Source organism: Hippocampus bargibanti, linkage group LG18 (assembly GCF_051943395.1).
Source record: "Hippocampus bargibanti isolate YZ-2025 linkage group LG18, ASM5194339v1, whole genome shotgun sequence".
In the NCBI taxonomy this organism is placed as follows: domain Eukaryota; kingdom Metazoa; phylum Chordata; class Actinopteri; order Syngnathiformes; family Syngnathidae; genus Hippocampus; species Hippocampus bargibanti.
Genome location: NC_142751.1, coordinates 11,084,328 through 11,099,154, shown reverse-complemented (window position 1 = coordinate 11,099,154; position 14,827 = coordinate 11,084,328). Strand labels below are relative to the sequence as shown.

Genomic DNA, 14,827 nt, shown 5'->3' with positions numbered 1-14,827 from the left:
CGGGCAACACTTACCCACGATTGGCCGAGTTCACAAATTGGAAGCAGGGTTGTTTTCCAACGCCTGGTTGGTACGTCCCCTCGCCTTTCCAGTTGCTGGGAATCCAGCGCACACTCCCAGATAACTACCACTTCTTGACGTGTCTCGGTATTTTGATCATCTCCTCTCCCCTCGTGGTGGTCTCTAGTTGGTGGATCTTCTTTCCTGGTAAGGAGGGGTTTCATTGAACATTTTTGTTGACCGACGATATCAAAGGCCAACGTGTGACATGCGTCATCTCAACTGGTGGAGAGTTAATATTTGTCGCAGAGAAGTTGAACCGCTTGCACAGTTAAAATACAAGTCACACAGCTGAGTGCAGATTTCTCTCGGGTTTTTAATAATAAATTCTTGGTCAGTGTATTCTTTTTCTAGGACAGTTTGTATCTTTAACGCTGTACCACTAAATAATGCTACTTTTAATACAACTGAAAATGACTACTACAACCACCATTATTACTAAATTTATGTTAGATTTGAAATTCAGAAATAATTGAAACTCACACAAAAAGGAGGGAAGACGTCTCTTTGTTGATTTTTTTACTTGAAAGGTAAATAGACAAGACAGCATACAGGGTACGACGTTCTCACTTATTCTAAACAATCTTTCAACCCCCTTCCCTTGTATTACAGTGACTTGCCTTGGTAGACAGTTTCTGATTAATTTTATTAGTCGAAACAAAGTTTCAGCTGGGTCACTCTGGCATCTGGTTCCAAGAGAAACATTCATCTTCACTTCTCTCACTTCCTGAGTAGTAAAATTTTCACAGCACACATTAATAACTTCACATCAATATTGAATGTACAATGAGTAAGTGGGAATGTGAAAGACGAAGAAAAAACGTGAATGTGTGATTACCCTTATGTACAATTATGTCGTGAAATATGAATATTTATACACCAAAATCATGAACTTACCAACTGTTTTATTATCATTCTATATTTTCATTTCCCCATGACGCGAGCACCCATCAAGATTTAATTTGTATTTTCCCTCGCGGAAGCAGCACTTCCTCAAGTTTGCCGAATCGCGCATTGTGAATAGCTTGCTATCTATTAGCTATATAGCTAGCTACCTAGCTATTTGAGTCAGGAAACATATTATCTATCTAGCTAGTCAAAGAAGTACAGATGACGTCTGAAGAAATATTTTCATCGATGGACCACTCCTGTACGACTGAGAGCTTACACAGACGTCTAGCTAGCTAGCTAGCTATCTATGAGCTGTCTAGCTATCTATTCCGGGTTGAGGGAACGCTGGCATGTGTGGCTGGCACTGCTCACCCACAGAAAAATGTATCCTGTGACTATTAAGTGACCTTGAAAGTTTTGAAAGGAGCTTATAAATCAAATGTATTATTATTATTATGAGCATTGTTATTATAAGCATAAGCATTCTACATTGCAAGCATAATCAATGTATCATAAGCAAATGTATGCTAACTAAAAACAACAACCCTAACAATATTACAAAACTATGTTGACCACATTATTTTCACTTCACTAGTATACATATATATACTAATAGTACTACGCTAAGAAAAACATGCACCACTGGTGACAAAAAAAGTCCAGTTGAATATGGTTTCCTCTCACGTTCAAAATGATGAATTCATTTCACATTGCCTGCGTCATGCGAGGCGGCGTCAGTGCTCTTCTGGTGATGTGTTTCGTAAAAGGTGTTTTAACAGTGGTCCGGTTTAAGGTTTACGACTCCGGTCATAGTTACATATTGAAAAGCCACAGTGAGTGAGTGAGCGTCGCATATCACCTGGTTTGCAGGATGTGGCCAACATAACGGCCGACGTTTCGACGAGGAGCACGGCATTTGTTGCAGAGGACCCTCACACACGTTGAGGTAAGACCACATCACACTCATTGATTTCCATCCTTTGGAATGCAAATAATCGAATCCGACAGAATGTATAGTTATGTTGTTAACAAAATAAATAAAAAAAGGCAGTAAGTTCATCAAGTGACAAATTACATAACAATCAACAAGACAGTTCTTCTGGTTAATATTAAAATACAGTGAGACCTCAACTTACGAACTTAATTGGTTCCCAGACAGAGTGTGTAAGGCGAAAAGTGTGTATCTAAAAAAAAAAAAATCCCATAAGAAACCATTAAAATGGGAATAATTCGTTCCCGGGTTTCCATAAAATATACTTTTCAACTAAATAAGCCTTAAAACTACACACAACATACCTTATTCTATGTATAATAAATGTGCTATTGTATTGTAATGAAAGAAATACACTGCGAAGGTCAAAGGGAATTGCTGTTTGGAAAGAGAGGCGCATTACATGAGGACTGTAATTAAAGAAATAAACTGTGCTGTAAAATAAAGTTTTATTTACCTTTTTGATGGTCATTGATGGCTTATGGAAGGAGTCACCTTCCATGAGGACTGTTGGTAACTTAACCTCTGATGCTGTTCGGTCATGTGCTTCCGCCGAAGATCAGTCCGCCAGCCGTGGTGGGTGTGTATTATGAAAATAGTGCTTATTATAAGGCTTAATTTTCATAAATTTGATGTGTGTAAGACGAAAAGTTTGTAAGATAAGGTGTTTGTAAGTTGAGGTCTCACTGTACATGTAAAATGAAAAATACAGTCTCAATTGTCAAAAAAAGAAAGACATTGGTTAGTTAACTTCTCGTGTCCCATGCAAATCCATTTCAATTCCAGAAACAACTAACTAATGGAATACAAACAATTTAGAGCAACATATTGTTACATTTTTTCCAATCCATTCCCTCTTTGGAATTTAAAATTCAATTATTGACATTATTTCACTCTTATTTTTACATCACAGCATTCCCAATCACGCCAAAATGGCGAGGTTGGCAATCGTGCTAGCAGTAACACTGCTACTGTTAGCGGCCGTGTCCATATTTGTGGGAGTCTACTTCGGTGTGGACAGGAAGATCCGCCCGAGCGACCACGTGTACTCGAGGGCGGCCGTGGCGGCGGATGCTGGACCGTGCTCGGTGATTGGCAGGCAAGAACACCCGTTACAGACCGACAGAGTATTTCGGATGATGATGATGTTGATTATCCAAATACAAGCTGGAGTCAATGAACAATTTCTTTGAAGCTTTTAATAACAGAATATTTTAGGCGTCCACTGTTTCCAGACAATGGTTATGCGTCACGAGTGCAATAAAATAGAGGGATCCACATTATTTCCAAAAGGGCGGTAACGAATGTTATTGTGTGGCATCAGAACTTTCTTTTCTCTTAACTCATTCACTGCCATTCACAAATTGGGAATTCAAAATATGACGTAGAGCGCCATTCCCGAATGTGTTCGGGTTTTGTTTTTTTCATACTTCTGTGCCGATAAAGCGCTGGCCACAGCCATGTTAGCCATGTTTTTTTTCTTTGCCACAAGGGGGCAGCATTTCCCTTTTTTCCATGTTAGCACATTGTTAAATCACTATATGAACCAATACAGTATGTATGTATGTATGTATGTATGTATGGCATTGTATTTTGTACAGCCACCCTCATTTCAAGCTCATAGAACTCCAAACATATATCATTTAGGAATTAACTTTTTTTTCCTGAAGAAAGAAAATAATACAGGTAACATCTGACTTACGACCAAGTTCCGTTCAAAATGGTCGTAAGTCAAAATGGTCGTCAAAATGGTCGTAAGTTGAAATCCATTCAAAATGTTGAATCGAGACTTTGAGGCTAAATGACTCGCAAAGTCCCCCCTTTGGTGCCATCATACAGTCGATTGATGTGCGTGAGTGAGATGCTGACTGACTGGCCAAAATTGTCGTACACGTTGCCGGCCTGCTAGCGCGTTGCGGTGCTGAGCGTAGAATTAAAATTTTAAAAATAGGGTCTGGAGGTCGTGGTCGTAAGTCGAGCTGGTCGTAAGTCAGATGTTACCTGTACTGTTTATGGTTTCTAACGCTGTATTGAATGTCTATGTAGTCATAAAATTTAATATTCTGTGGGTTCTGGAATTCAAGTGACAATGACAAAAACCCTGGCACTGGAGTGGACACATTTTTGCACATGTCTGACAGTGAATGACTTAAACCGATTCTTAGCTTGACTAAATATGAGCAAAATATACACACGTCAATGGATACATGAACACTATAATGCTAATCCATGCATCATGTGTGTATAAAAAAAGCAGCCCTGATTATCACTATTACTACCCCTTCTCCTACTGCAATTAACTCCATCGATTATCATCTGCTATGAAGTCCCCCTGCATGACTCTATTCACACACATGAACGCAACACAGCTCAGTTTAAAGTTAAGCAGTATATATACAGTACTGCGCTGTATACTCTTTCATTCCCCATAATCTAATGACATCCAGTGGATCCATAGTAGAAGATCTAATTATATGCATCACACACACAAGACTACCCTGAGAGGATGACAGAACCCTTTGTCACGCTTCCATGAATTGTAGAGAAACACTGGACGTGGCTTAGCATCGCACTCGGGCAACATGTAAATGAGTTGCGCAAGGCACGCAACAGCTGCAAAAATGAGTATAGATGCACCAACAGAGCAACACAAGCACAAACACACACACAAAACACATAGCAATTGCTTTCAAAGTACTATCTGCTGTTTTTCATACATGACAGTTCACTTTCCCAAGATTTCACTTGCCAATTTTTACACATCCATTTGGAAGAGGCCAAAAACAGAATTCATTCATCAACTTTCCAACTCTGTGCTTTAAATCTCAATTCAGAGTAGTAAAGTTGACTCATCGGTTCGTCGTATGATCGTTTCAAAGCCGAGTTATGGTCTTTCCCTTTCACACTATGTGTTAGCATTAGGCTAAAGGGCTTAGTGGAAAAGTTATGTGGACAACATCACCCCCCCCCCCTTTAAATTTGAAAAGATGGACCAACAATGCAAAACACACACACACACACACACACACACACACACACACACACACACACACACACACACACACACACACACACAGAGCAATTGCTTTCAAAGTACTATCTGCCGTTTCTCATATATGACAGTTCACTTTCCCAAGATTTCACCTTTTTTTTACACAGCCACTTGGAAGAGGCCAAAAACAAATTGTTGCTTTATATCTACATTCAGAATAGTGAAGTTGACTCCTGGGCTTGTCGTCTGATTGTTTTGAACCCCTTGTTCTAGCTTTTCCTACGATGACAAGTGTTAGCATTAGGCTAACGGATTTAGCAGAAACGTTATCTGGGCAACATCACCCGTTTTTTTAAAAAAAATAACCACACAAATAAATACAAAATGGCCAAATCATGGCTTGTATCTTGAAATTTGCCTTAAGGCATGACTGTAGTTATCAAACGAAAACTGTATTTGTATGCTTTTCAACAGCGACATCTTAAAAAAAGGAGGCTCCGCAGTGGATGGCTCCATCGCAGCTTTGCTGTGCGTCGGCCTGATGAACGCTCACAGTATGGGCATCGGGGGAGGGCTTTTCATCACCATCTACAACGCAACAAGCGGTACGCTGACAATTCACTTGGAACAGCAATATTTTAATAACTTACCGAGCACTCGGAATAATCACGCTTTTCTGTAACAGGCAAAGTGGAAACTATCGACGCTCGTGAGACGGCGCCTCGGAATTCAACCGAGAACATGTTTGGAAACAGCACTGATTTGTCCCAGAAAGGTACTTTGACCTCTCCAAGCACTCTAACTTGTGGGAAATGAAATCCAATACAGGATTTTATCTTGATTCCACTGGGAAATAATGTCTGATAGAGAATAGACAGAATAGAAGTTATCATATTTCAAAGTTTCATGCTTAGAAGGCTCACAATGGAAGCACAGAAAATCTGGGGTCAATCTGAGGTGAACAGACACAGCCTGTTAAACTGTCATCTTCACGTAGGAGATCTGGCCTTGGACAAATTTAGGTCTTGGGAAACTCCTTCACAGAAGAGCTCATTAGCCAGGTTACAAATCTATTAGTTCATGGAAACGACAACCGATTAAAATGTCTATGTTCTGTTGTTTTATAGTTATTGGTGCTTGGTATTCAAAACAAGAAAACTATGTTTTACACATGTATCACTTAAATTCGCGTGTACTGACAATAAATAGCTTGGCAAAGGACTGTAGAGATTGGGCGTTGGTCATAAATTGCTTCATCCCCTGCCGACAGTAAAAGACAATGTTCCTGTGTTCAAGCCTTTGTTCACAGTGTCCAAACGAACATCTCTGACAATGTCACCTTTCCAACTTTTATCATGTGCTCACATTTTTCTTCTTTCACATAATTAGCTCATAAAATGATCCATTTTTGCATGATAGGAGGTTTATCCATCGCTGTTCCGGGAGAGATTCGAGGCTACGAGTTGGCTCACAAGCGTCACGGCAAACTGCCTTGGAAGGATCTGTTCCAGCCGAGTATTGATCTGGCGGAGAAAGGATTTCCTTTAGGCAAAGCGCTCGCCTCCGCTTTGGCCGAACATAAGGAAACCATCATCAAGGACTCAGCCTTTTGGTGAGAAAGGAAATTTTTAAAGCGATATTTGCGCAATTTTCACAAGTAAAACATTGTTTCAATTGCAGTGAGGTTTTCTGTCGAGGTGACGGTGCGGATGTCTTGAAAGAAAACGACATCGTAAGGTTTCCCATGCTTGCCGACACCTACAGAAGAATAGCCGAAGGGGGCGCCGATGCTTTTTATCATGGAGAAATCGCAACCAATCTGGTGGCAGATATCCAGGCGGCAGGTGATTTACAATCTTTCAACTTTGTTGATTCGAGCACGAAGGCTTTACAGCAAACTACAGTGATACCTCGGTTTACAAACCCCTTGGCTTACGAACTTTTCGGTTTAGGAACGTTACATTTATGAACATTTTACCTTGGCATATGAACTATTTTTCGGGATACACACGGAGCTGCCACAATGAGTGATGTGTCGTTCGCGAATGAGCCCGTTCTCCTAAAAGAAAATGGCAGCCGGCTTGTTTTGGTCCTCTATTCCTTGCCCCCAGTCGTCGGTTAAAGCCATGTGATTGGTCAAGAACGCAGCAGTGAGGGGGGTTTTACAGACAGAGAGAGAGTGAAGCCATTCTCAAAAAAAGAAAATGGTTGCCGACATTTTTTTTCCGCTATTCCCCGCCCCCAGTCTTCGATTAAAGCCACTTGATTGGTCAAGAACGCAACAGTGAGGTGAGGTGGTTTACACATTAAAGAGACAGGCAGACGACAGAGAGTGAGTGAGCAAATGGATAGAAAACAGTGACATTTGGACTTGTTTCAACTTTGATAGTTCAAAGGCACAGTGTAGACTGCAAGGTTAAATTTCCCATCAATCAGGCTCCACAAATAACCCACACTAGCCATCAGTTCAATTTGAAATGAAAAGACAAGCAAGGGAAGCAAGCTATTAATGATATTTCTAGTGTGTCTGCTTGCATCTGTTGCTGTTACAATATCACAACTTCCAAGATGTACAACCCAGAGCTCCTTGAGACACTTTATGCAAAAAGCTATCCATTCCATCGAGCCATCAACGACCATCACAAAGGTAAATAAAACGACTTTATTATAAAGTACAGTTTATTTCTTTAATTATAATCGCATAGCACATTTATTATACATAATATAAGCTATATTTTGTGACATTTTAAGGCTTAGAAAATTAGAAAGTAGAAAATTATGTTTTATGGGGATCTGGTAACGGATTCTTATCATTTTAATGGTTTCCTATGGGAAATTAATTTTTGGGATACACACTTTTCACCTTACACACTCTGTCTGGGAACCAATTAAGTTCATAAAACAAGGTATCACTGTACCCCCCTCCCTCCCTCTTTCCGGCGTCTAATTTTACTCCCGTGACAAATTTGAATCCCAGATTGAGTCCAAGCGCATTGACGGTATTTGTCTCTCCCCTTTGCATAGGCGGAATCATCACAATGGAGGATCTGAGGGATTATGTGCCCGTCTTGGATGAGAAGCCTTTGAGCGTGAACGTGGGGGAGTACACCATGGCTGTTCCAAACGCCCCCGCCAGCGGCCCTGTGCTCTCACTGATATTAAACATCTTGGATGGTAAAACCTTGAATGCCCCGTCCAAAAAAAGAATCTTGTGTGGGAGAGAATGTGTTTTTTTTTTCGTGTGACACGCTTTTTGCTTTTTTGCCAGCCGCTCGTTCAGATTGAGAAAGACTCTGGGGGTAAAAAAAATAACATAAAAAAAGATTAGATTGAACTACATCTGTCAATGATATCACCAGCGACGTGGGAAAAAAAAAATCAGGGGATTTTTTTTTTTTTTTACTCACACCTGCACACCAGGTCGACGACCTCTGAAACACAAGTTAACTCTCTAAAACAGCGCCCGCGATGTTGTTAACTAGATATGGCATTTGGAGCTGCCATTTATTTATTTATTTATTCATTCACTTGTTTATTCAATATTTTATTTCTTTATTTTTTTGTTTAGTTGTTTATTCAAGTGTTTATTTATTAATTTTGTTTTTTATTTGTTCGGTTATTTTTTTATTCATTTGTTTATTTATTTGTGTGTTTATTTGTTCATATGTTTCTTCATTCACTCAGCCATTCATCTATTCATTCATTTATTCATTTATTATTATTATTTTATGTATTTGTTGAGTTGTTTATTCAAGTGTTTATTTATTAATTTATGTTTTATATGTTTGTTTATTCAACTGTACATTTATTTTTATATATTTATTTGTTTTTTCATTTGTTCATTTATTCATATTCATTGTTCATTCATATTCATTTATGTATTTATTTTTTATTCAATTGTTTATTTGGTTATTTATTATTTCATCTATGTATTTATTTTTATTTCATTGTTTATTCAAATGTTTATTAATTTAGAGATGTGTTTATTCATTTATTCATGTGTTTACTCATTTATTTTATTCATTCATTCATTTGTTAAATTGTGCATTTATTTACATATTTTATTGATGTATTTATTTATTTATTTGTTGATGCATTTGTTTATTTATGTGACTGCTAAGTGACCTTGAGAATTTGGAAAGGCGCTTATAAATGAAATGTATTATTATTATTATTATTATTATTATTATTATTATTATTATTTTTATTTACAGAATTATTTTGAGATCAGAAAATAGCACTAAAAATGTCTTATATAGGAGACATTTTTCAAATGATGTCATAGTCATGCTGCCTTGTTTTGTTTTTTAATGAAACATTCACACACACTTTCCACAGGTTACAACTTGAGCGCAGATAGCGTAGCAAGCACCGAAAACAAGATCCTGACGTACCACCGTCTCACAGAGGCTTTTCGCTTCACCTACGCCAAGAGGAGCTTGCTCGGCGATCCGGCCTTCCTCAACATCACCAACGTAAGCAACCTGTCAATCATTCAAAATCCCTTCCATGCTGGATGTATCTTTCTCAATCTTTACCTGAAGTCAATGAGTCACAGTTATTATGTAGTACTTTGAAACACGCGGTTACATTTTATCCTTCGTAACTAGTGTACTATTTTACAAAAGCTGAAAACTTTTTTTTGCTCTTCAGAAAAAGGTCTAGAAATAATCATCGTAATCAGGAAAGAGGTGTGCAATTAAAAGATAACTGACACCATTTTTTGTTTCCTGACATCAGAAAAACGTTTTATCGCATCTAAAATACCCAAAACAGGCAGGCTGATATATTTAGTCAAATGAAAAACACAACCAAAAACAATTTCAAAATGAAACCGGAAATGGCCAGTTTCAGAAGGTCCCGCCCCCAGTTCGTGACGGCACGCCAAGACATCTTGCATTGCTCGAGAATCAAAACAATGGCTTCAGATTCGGAGAAGATGCTTTCTTGTTACTCATCCAGTTATGAATATGAGTCAAATAGTTCTGAAGAGGAAAGCACAAATGTTTGCAATCGATTCAAGAAGTCCTCCCGTATCAATTCGAGCCGTCAATGACAGTGTCAGCGAATATCAAATAGTCGTCTTGGTGCAACACACAACGATTCAACCTCGCATTATTTATGTGTTTTCCTTCTAATTTCGCCATCAACACGGATCAACACGAAGTTTTCAGACCAAAGTACCGCAAAATGCATTGTGTGTCGCTTTCTCGGTCAGGGGCGTTCCTGACGTGACGTCACGTCAGGCATCGTCATTAACTCGAAAACAAGACTTCCTGAATATTCAGCGCTAGTCTTAAAACGTAAAATACAGCTAAATGCGGTGGAATCTTTGTAAAATACGCTCAGTAGAAGTCATTTGAAGCCATTTTACAAATTATGGACACAACTTGTCTGGGGGCGTCAGTTATCCTTTAAGTCACAGGTGTCAAAGTCAAGGCCCGCGGGCCAAATCCGGCCCGCCACATAATTTTTTTTCGGCCCGTGAAAGCAAATCAAACTCGTTAAATTCCATGATGATTGCTAAAATCTGAGCCAAAATTTCATATTTTTGGATGTCAACCACAATAAAAGTCATTATTCTTGACTTCAAATTTGAAAACGAGTTATTCATTAATTTGCTGCGTGCTCTATATGTAATATTTGAAGGGATTTAAACATTCTTAATGGGTTCCCCAAATTCATAACGGCCCTCGAGAGGAAACCATAACTACAATGTGGCCCGCAGCAAAAAATGACTTTGACACCCCTGTTTTAAGTAATACTAAGCAATGAACTGATGGTGATTTTTAAACTTTTTCTTCTCCTCTTTTTCAAGATCATTCAGAACATCACGTCGCAATCCTACGCCGATAATATCCGGGGGAAAATTACAGACTGGACCACTCATAACATGAGCTACTACGAGCCAGATTTTTACCTCCCCGACGACAACGGCACTTCGCACCTGTCCGTTGTGGCGGAGGACGGCAGCGCCGTGGCGGCCACCAGTACCATCAACCAATAGTATGATTTCACGCCGGAGTTTTGAAACCGTCAACGTGCGCAGGTTTCATGTTCTGTTGCTGACTTCCTGCCCACAGTTTTGGCTCCAAAGTGATGTCAAGGTCGACGGGGATCATCCTCAATAACGAAATGGATGACTTCAGCTCCCCGCTCATCACAAACGGCTTCGGGGTGCCTCCGTCGGTGAATAACTTCATCAGGCCAGGTTAATTAAAATCCTGCATATTCTTTCTCCTCTGTGAACGCCGACAATTATAATTACGGCTACCTCATCTATTCAAAACTGTCACACGTCCGGGTTTGTTAAGAAATATACCATATGACAGTTTAATGCCGTTTAAAGGGAAAAGGCCAATGTCTTCCATGTGTCCAACCATCCTCTTCGACAAACATCGCCAAGTGAAGATGGTCGTGGGCGGATCTGGTGGTACCAAGATCACAACATCCATCGCTCAGGTAACCATCATAGAAAACATTTATTTTCTGTTTGGTAATATTGGAAAATCGATATGCATCACAGGTCATCGTGAATGCTCTGTTCTTCGACTACGACCTGAAGAAAGCAGTGGCGGACCCGAGGCTACACAACCAACTGAGTCCGCCTACCACTTTCGTCGAGCCAGACTTTGACAAAGTGAGACTCATGAACGGGGGAAAAGTATAAGGGAAGGGGGTAAAAGTCAGATACAGCGATCCCTTAGCTAACGAACGCTTTAGCTCACGAACTTTTCGCCTTCGAACATTAAATTCGCCAGCATATAATCGAACCAAACCACACAGCGCTACGGTGGCTGGCGGACTAGTTTTCGGCGGAAGAACACCAAACCACACGGTCGAACAGCGCCACGGTGGCTGGCGGACTAGTTTTCGTCACCCCCTTTCTTTGAGTGCAGACGTGGTTTGTTATCGCGTGGAGTACTTTTGCTATTGTGGGACTGGAAAAGATCCCACCACAGGCTAGTGTTAAGCCGAAGAGGACACAAAAGAAAATTATGGTCGAGCAGAAGAAGGAGATCATCGAAAAACACGAACGAGGTATGAGTTTGTGTAACTTAGCATCCCAGTACCTTTATGCTAAGTCGACCATTGCTACGTGTGGCTAAGGGTGTTTCTGTGTTGTCTAAGCAACGGTCTCAGGCAATAGAAGAGGTTGAAAAACTTCTGTTGATTTGGACTAACGAATAGCAGCTCGCAGGGGACAGTGTTTGAGGGTATTAATGCTGCGAAAGCACGGCACCTTCACTTGGATATCAACAGGCAACTATATCAACAACATCAAAAAGGTAAATAAAACGACTTTATTATACAGTACAGTTTATTTATTTAATTAAAATATAATAGCACATTTATTATACATAAAATAAGGTATATTTTGTGTAGTTTTAAGGCTTATTTAGTAGAAAATTATGTTTTATCGGGACCTGAGAATGGATTATTCTCATTTTTTTATGGTTTCTTATGGGAAATAAATGTTTGGCAGACAAACTTTTCGCCTCACTCTGGGAACCAATTGAGCTTTCATAAAACAACTAAATCCTTCTTTAAACCGGTTTGGTGGGGTGCGGTTCAATTTGGATCGTTCATACAATAGCCTGCTTAGGCAACATAGGATTAGCAATTCTGATGAGGTGATACCAGATCAAATAGTGGAATCAGGCCAGTCGTTAGTCAGAACGATAGGAACTATCAGTGGAGCAGCTGCAGGGAGTAGTCCTCTGCTCCACCCAACCTGAGAGCAGGGACCTATCATAGCAGAGTTCGGCACTGCCAGGTCTGGACAGTAGGGATATATATATATATATATATATATATATATATATATATATATATATATATATATATATATATATATATATATATATATATATAGGGCCTAAACTACCAGTAAGACTTTAGTTTGCTGACGAAGTTTCTTGGATAAGAAGCGAAACGTCCGACACCTTCAAAGAAGTACAGATGACGGCTGAAGAAACCTTTTCATCAATTGAGCTCAGGTATCACTGTAGTTCTGAACAGTTCCTTAAAACCATCGGAGCAAACCGAAAACTCTTATCGTACAAAAATCACATGGTGGAATCATATCAAGTAGTTGAAAATAAAAAACTTGTATGCTTGACATCTTCCTTGCCTGTACAGGACATCGTGGAGGGTCTGGCGAAGAAGAACCACGAGACTAAATTCCTCAAATCGTACGGGGCCGTGGTGCAGGCGGTGGTCCGTCACAATGATGGACTCCACGCTCAATCGGACTATCGCAAGTCGGGGTACGCCGCAGGGTACTGACCTCGCACGCCTAATGCTAAGCTGGTTGCATATTAAGATGACAGACACTGGGAACTTTTGACAGTTGTCATTTGCACTTTCCCAAAAGGTTCGGGATTGATTGTCTATTTTTTTTATATATCAAGATGACAAAAAAATTGATCTCACTCCTGTTGTCTGCTGTATTTTGACATCACTTCATCCGTCCTCACGGCACTTTAATGGAGCTATTATAAATGTTGAAATCGCTGTGACCTCTTGGCCGATCATAAAAGTGTATGATTCCTTGTTATTTATGAAGACCTTTATTGTAAATCATTAGCGCCGACAATTCATTGCTATTCATTTAAAAAACAACAACGCCATCGATACCTGAACACCGCAACTGGTGTAGGTCCAAATTGTAGGTCCAATTTTTCTCCAGAAACGTTCCACTTTGGCATGCAAGTTTTACTACACGACAAGAATGGGGAAATGTTTTGCAAAACAATCAGACTGGTTAGTTTCTCCCTTGCACTCTGCATTGTATTTGTAATTTTAGTAAGCTGTATTACTTTGGTTTTGATCTTTTGAAATGCCCATAAAGCCCTTTGTTTTTACTTCAAGATGTCACTTTAATTATGTCAAACACATTGTTAGCATGTGTGTTAAATGTGCTTCAAGTATCAACCACACGATACTTTGCCCATTTTTGACTAACACCGTGTGACATCGCACCTAAAAATAAATATATTAACTCATTCACTGCCAGATGATGTGCAAAAATGTGCCCACTCCAGTGCCAGGGTTTTTGTCATTTTCACTCAAATTGCAAGACCCACATTATATTACGTTTGACAACTACATAAACATTCAATGCAGCGTAAGAAACCCTGTCCTTGAGAGTTTTGAAAGGCATTATTATTATTGTTATGTCAATCTGGAGTTATCTGCGCTTGAAATTGGGATGGCTGTACAAAAAGGCAAATGCTGCCCCCTCGTGGAAGGGAAAAACATTGCGTGATCCACACCCCCTCCCGCAAGAAAAACCAAATCCCAAATAAATTCGGGAATGGCGTTACATGTAATGCTTTTCAATTCCTAAATAAATTCAGGAACGGCAGTGAATGAGTAAAAATCTGTCGAGATTGTGGAAATCTGTTTTTGTCTACGATACTATTAATAATAACCTTAACTATTGGAGGATAGATCTGTGCTATTGAAACATGAATTGAGAATATTCTTAAATGACATCTTCCAATCCCATTACAGTAATAACAAAATAAGCAATTCATTGCTCACTTTTACCATTGTTGATCAATAATAATATTTTATTCATCCTCAACTTGCACTTGGAAGAAGTAATAAAGACGGAATTTTTCTATGTGTGTGAATATTTCATGCAAAGCTTCCCAAGTCACACAATGAAAGCCCCCAGGGCCACTCAAAAAGTCTCAAACTTTATAAAGATTCTCACTTGCAGAATATCTTGGCAATTACTCATTACGAAGACAAGGAGGACATTGGAGTCTGGCTGTTTCATGCCCCTAAGGTCCAATTAAAAACCACCTCAGGTCCACAGACGCACACACACTCGCCACCATAATTGTAAAAATATGTGCAATGGTTGTGATTCCATTTAGTCA

General features: G+C 39.4%; 1 protein-coding gene across 1 annotated transcript; it reads left to right on the top strand.

Moving 5' to 3' along the window:
- Nucleotides 1–73: 73 nt before the first annotated feature.
- On the top strand, nucleotides 74–14,565 carry LOC148884610 (glutathione hydrolase 1 proenzyme-like). The gene is made up of 14 exons (XM_089021304.1): nucleotides 74–207; nucleotides 1,822–1,897; nucleotides 2,856–3,041; nucleotides 5,409–5,539; nucleotides 5,620–5,709; nucleotides 6,354–6,546; nucleotides 6,615–6,778; nucleotides 7,959–8,108; nucleotides 9,273–9,409; nucleotides 10,753–10,940; nucleotides 11,018–11,145; nucleotides 11,284–11,396; nucleotides 11,461–11,574; nucleotides 13,077–14,565. The coding sequence occupies exons 3-14, from the start codon at nucleotides 2,875–2,877 to the stop codon at nucleotides 13,221–13,223; spliced, it is 1,722 nt and encodes a 573-aa protein (XP_088877430.1). The 5' UTR covers nucleotides 74–207; nucleotides 1,822–1,897; nucleotides 2,856–2,874; the 3' UTR covers nucleotides 13,224–14,565.
- Nucleotides 14,566–14,827: the final 262 nt, after the last annotated feature.

Excerpts from the sequence above, each read along its gene's own strand:
- LOC148884610 (XM_089021304.1), top strand. The coding sequence starts at position 2,875 with ATGGCGAGGTTGGCAATCGTGCTAGCAGTAACACTGCTACTGTTAGCG. Across the intron at positions 6,547-6,614 it reads ATCAAGGACTCAGCCTTTTG|TGAGGTTTTCTGTCGAGGTG; the intron begins GTGAGAAAGGAA and ends TTTCAATTGCAG. Across the intron at positions 11,575-13,076 it reads TCGAGCCAGACTTTGACAAA|GACATCGTGGAGGGTCTGGC; the intron begins GTGAGACTCATG and ends TTGCCTGTACAG.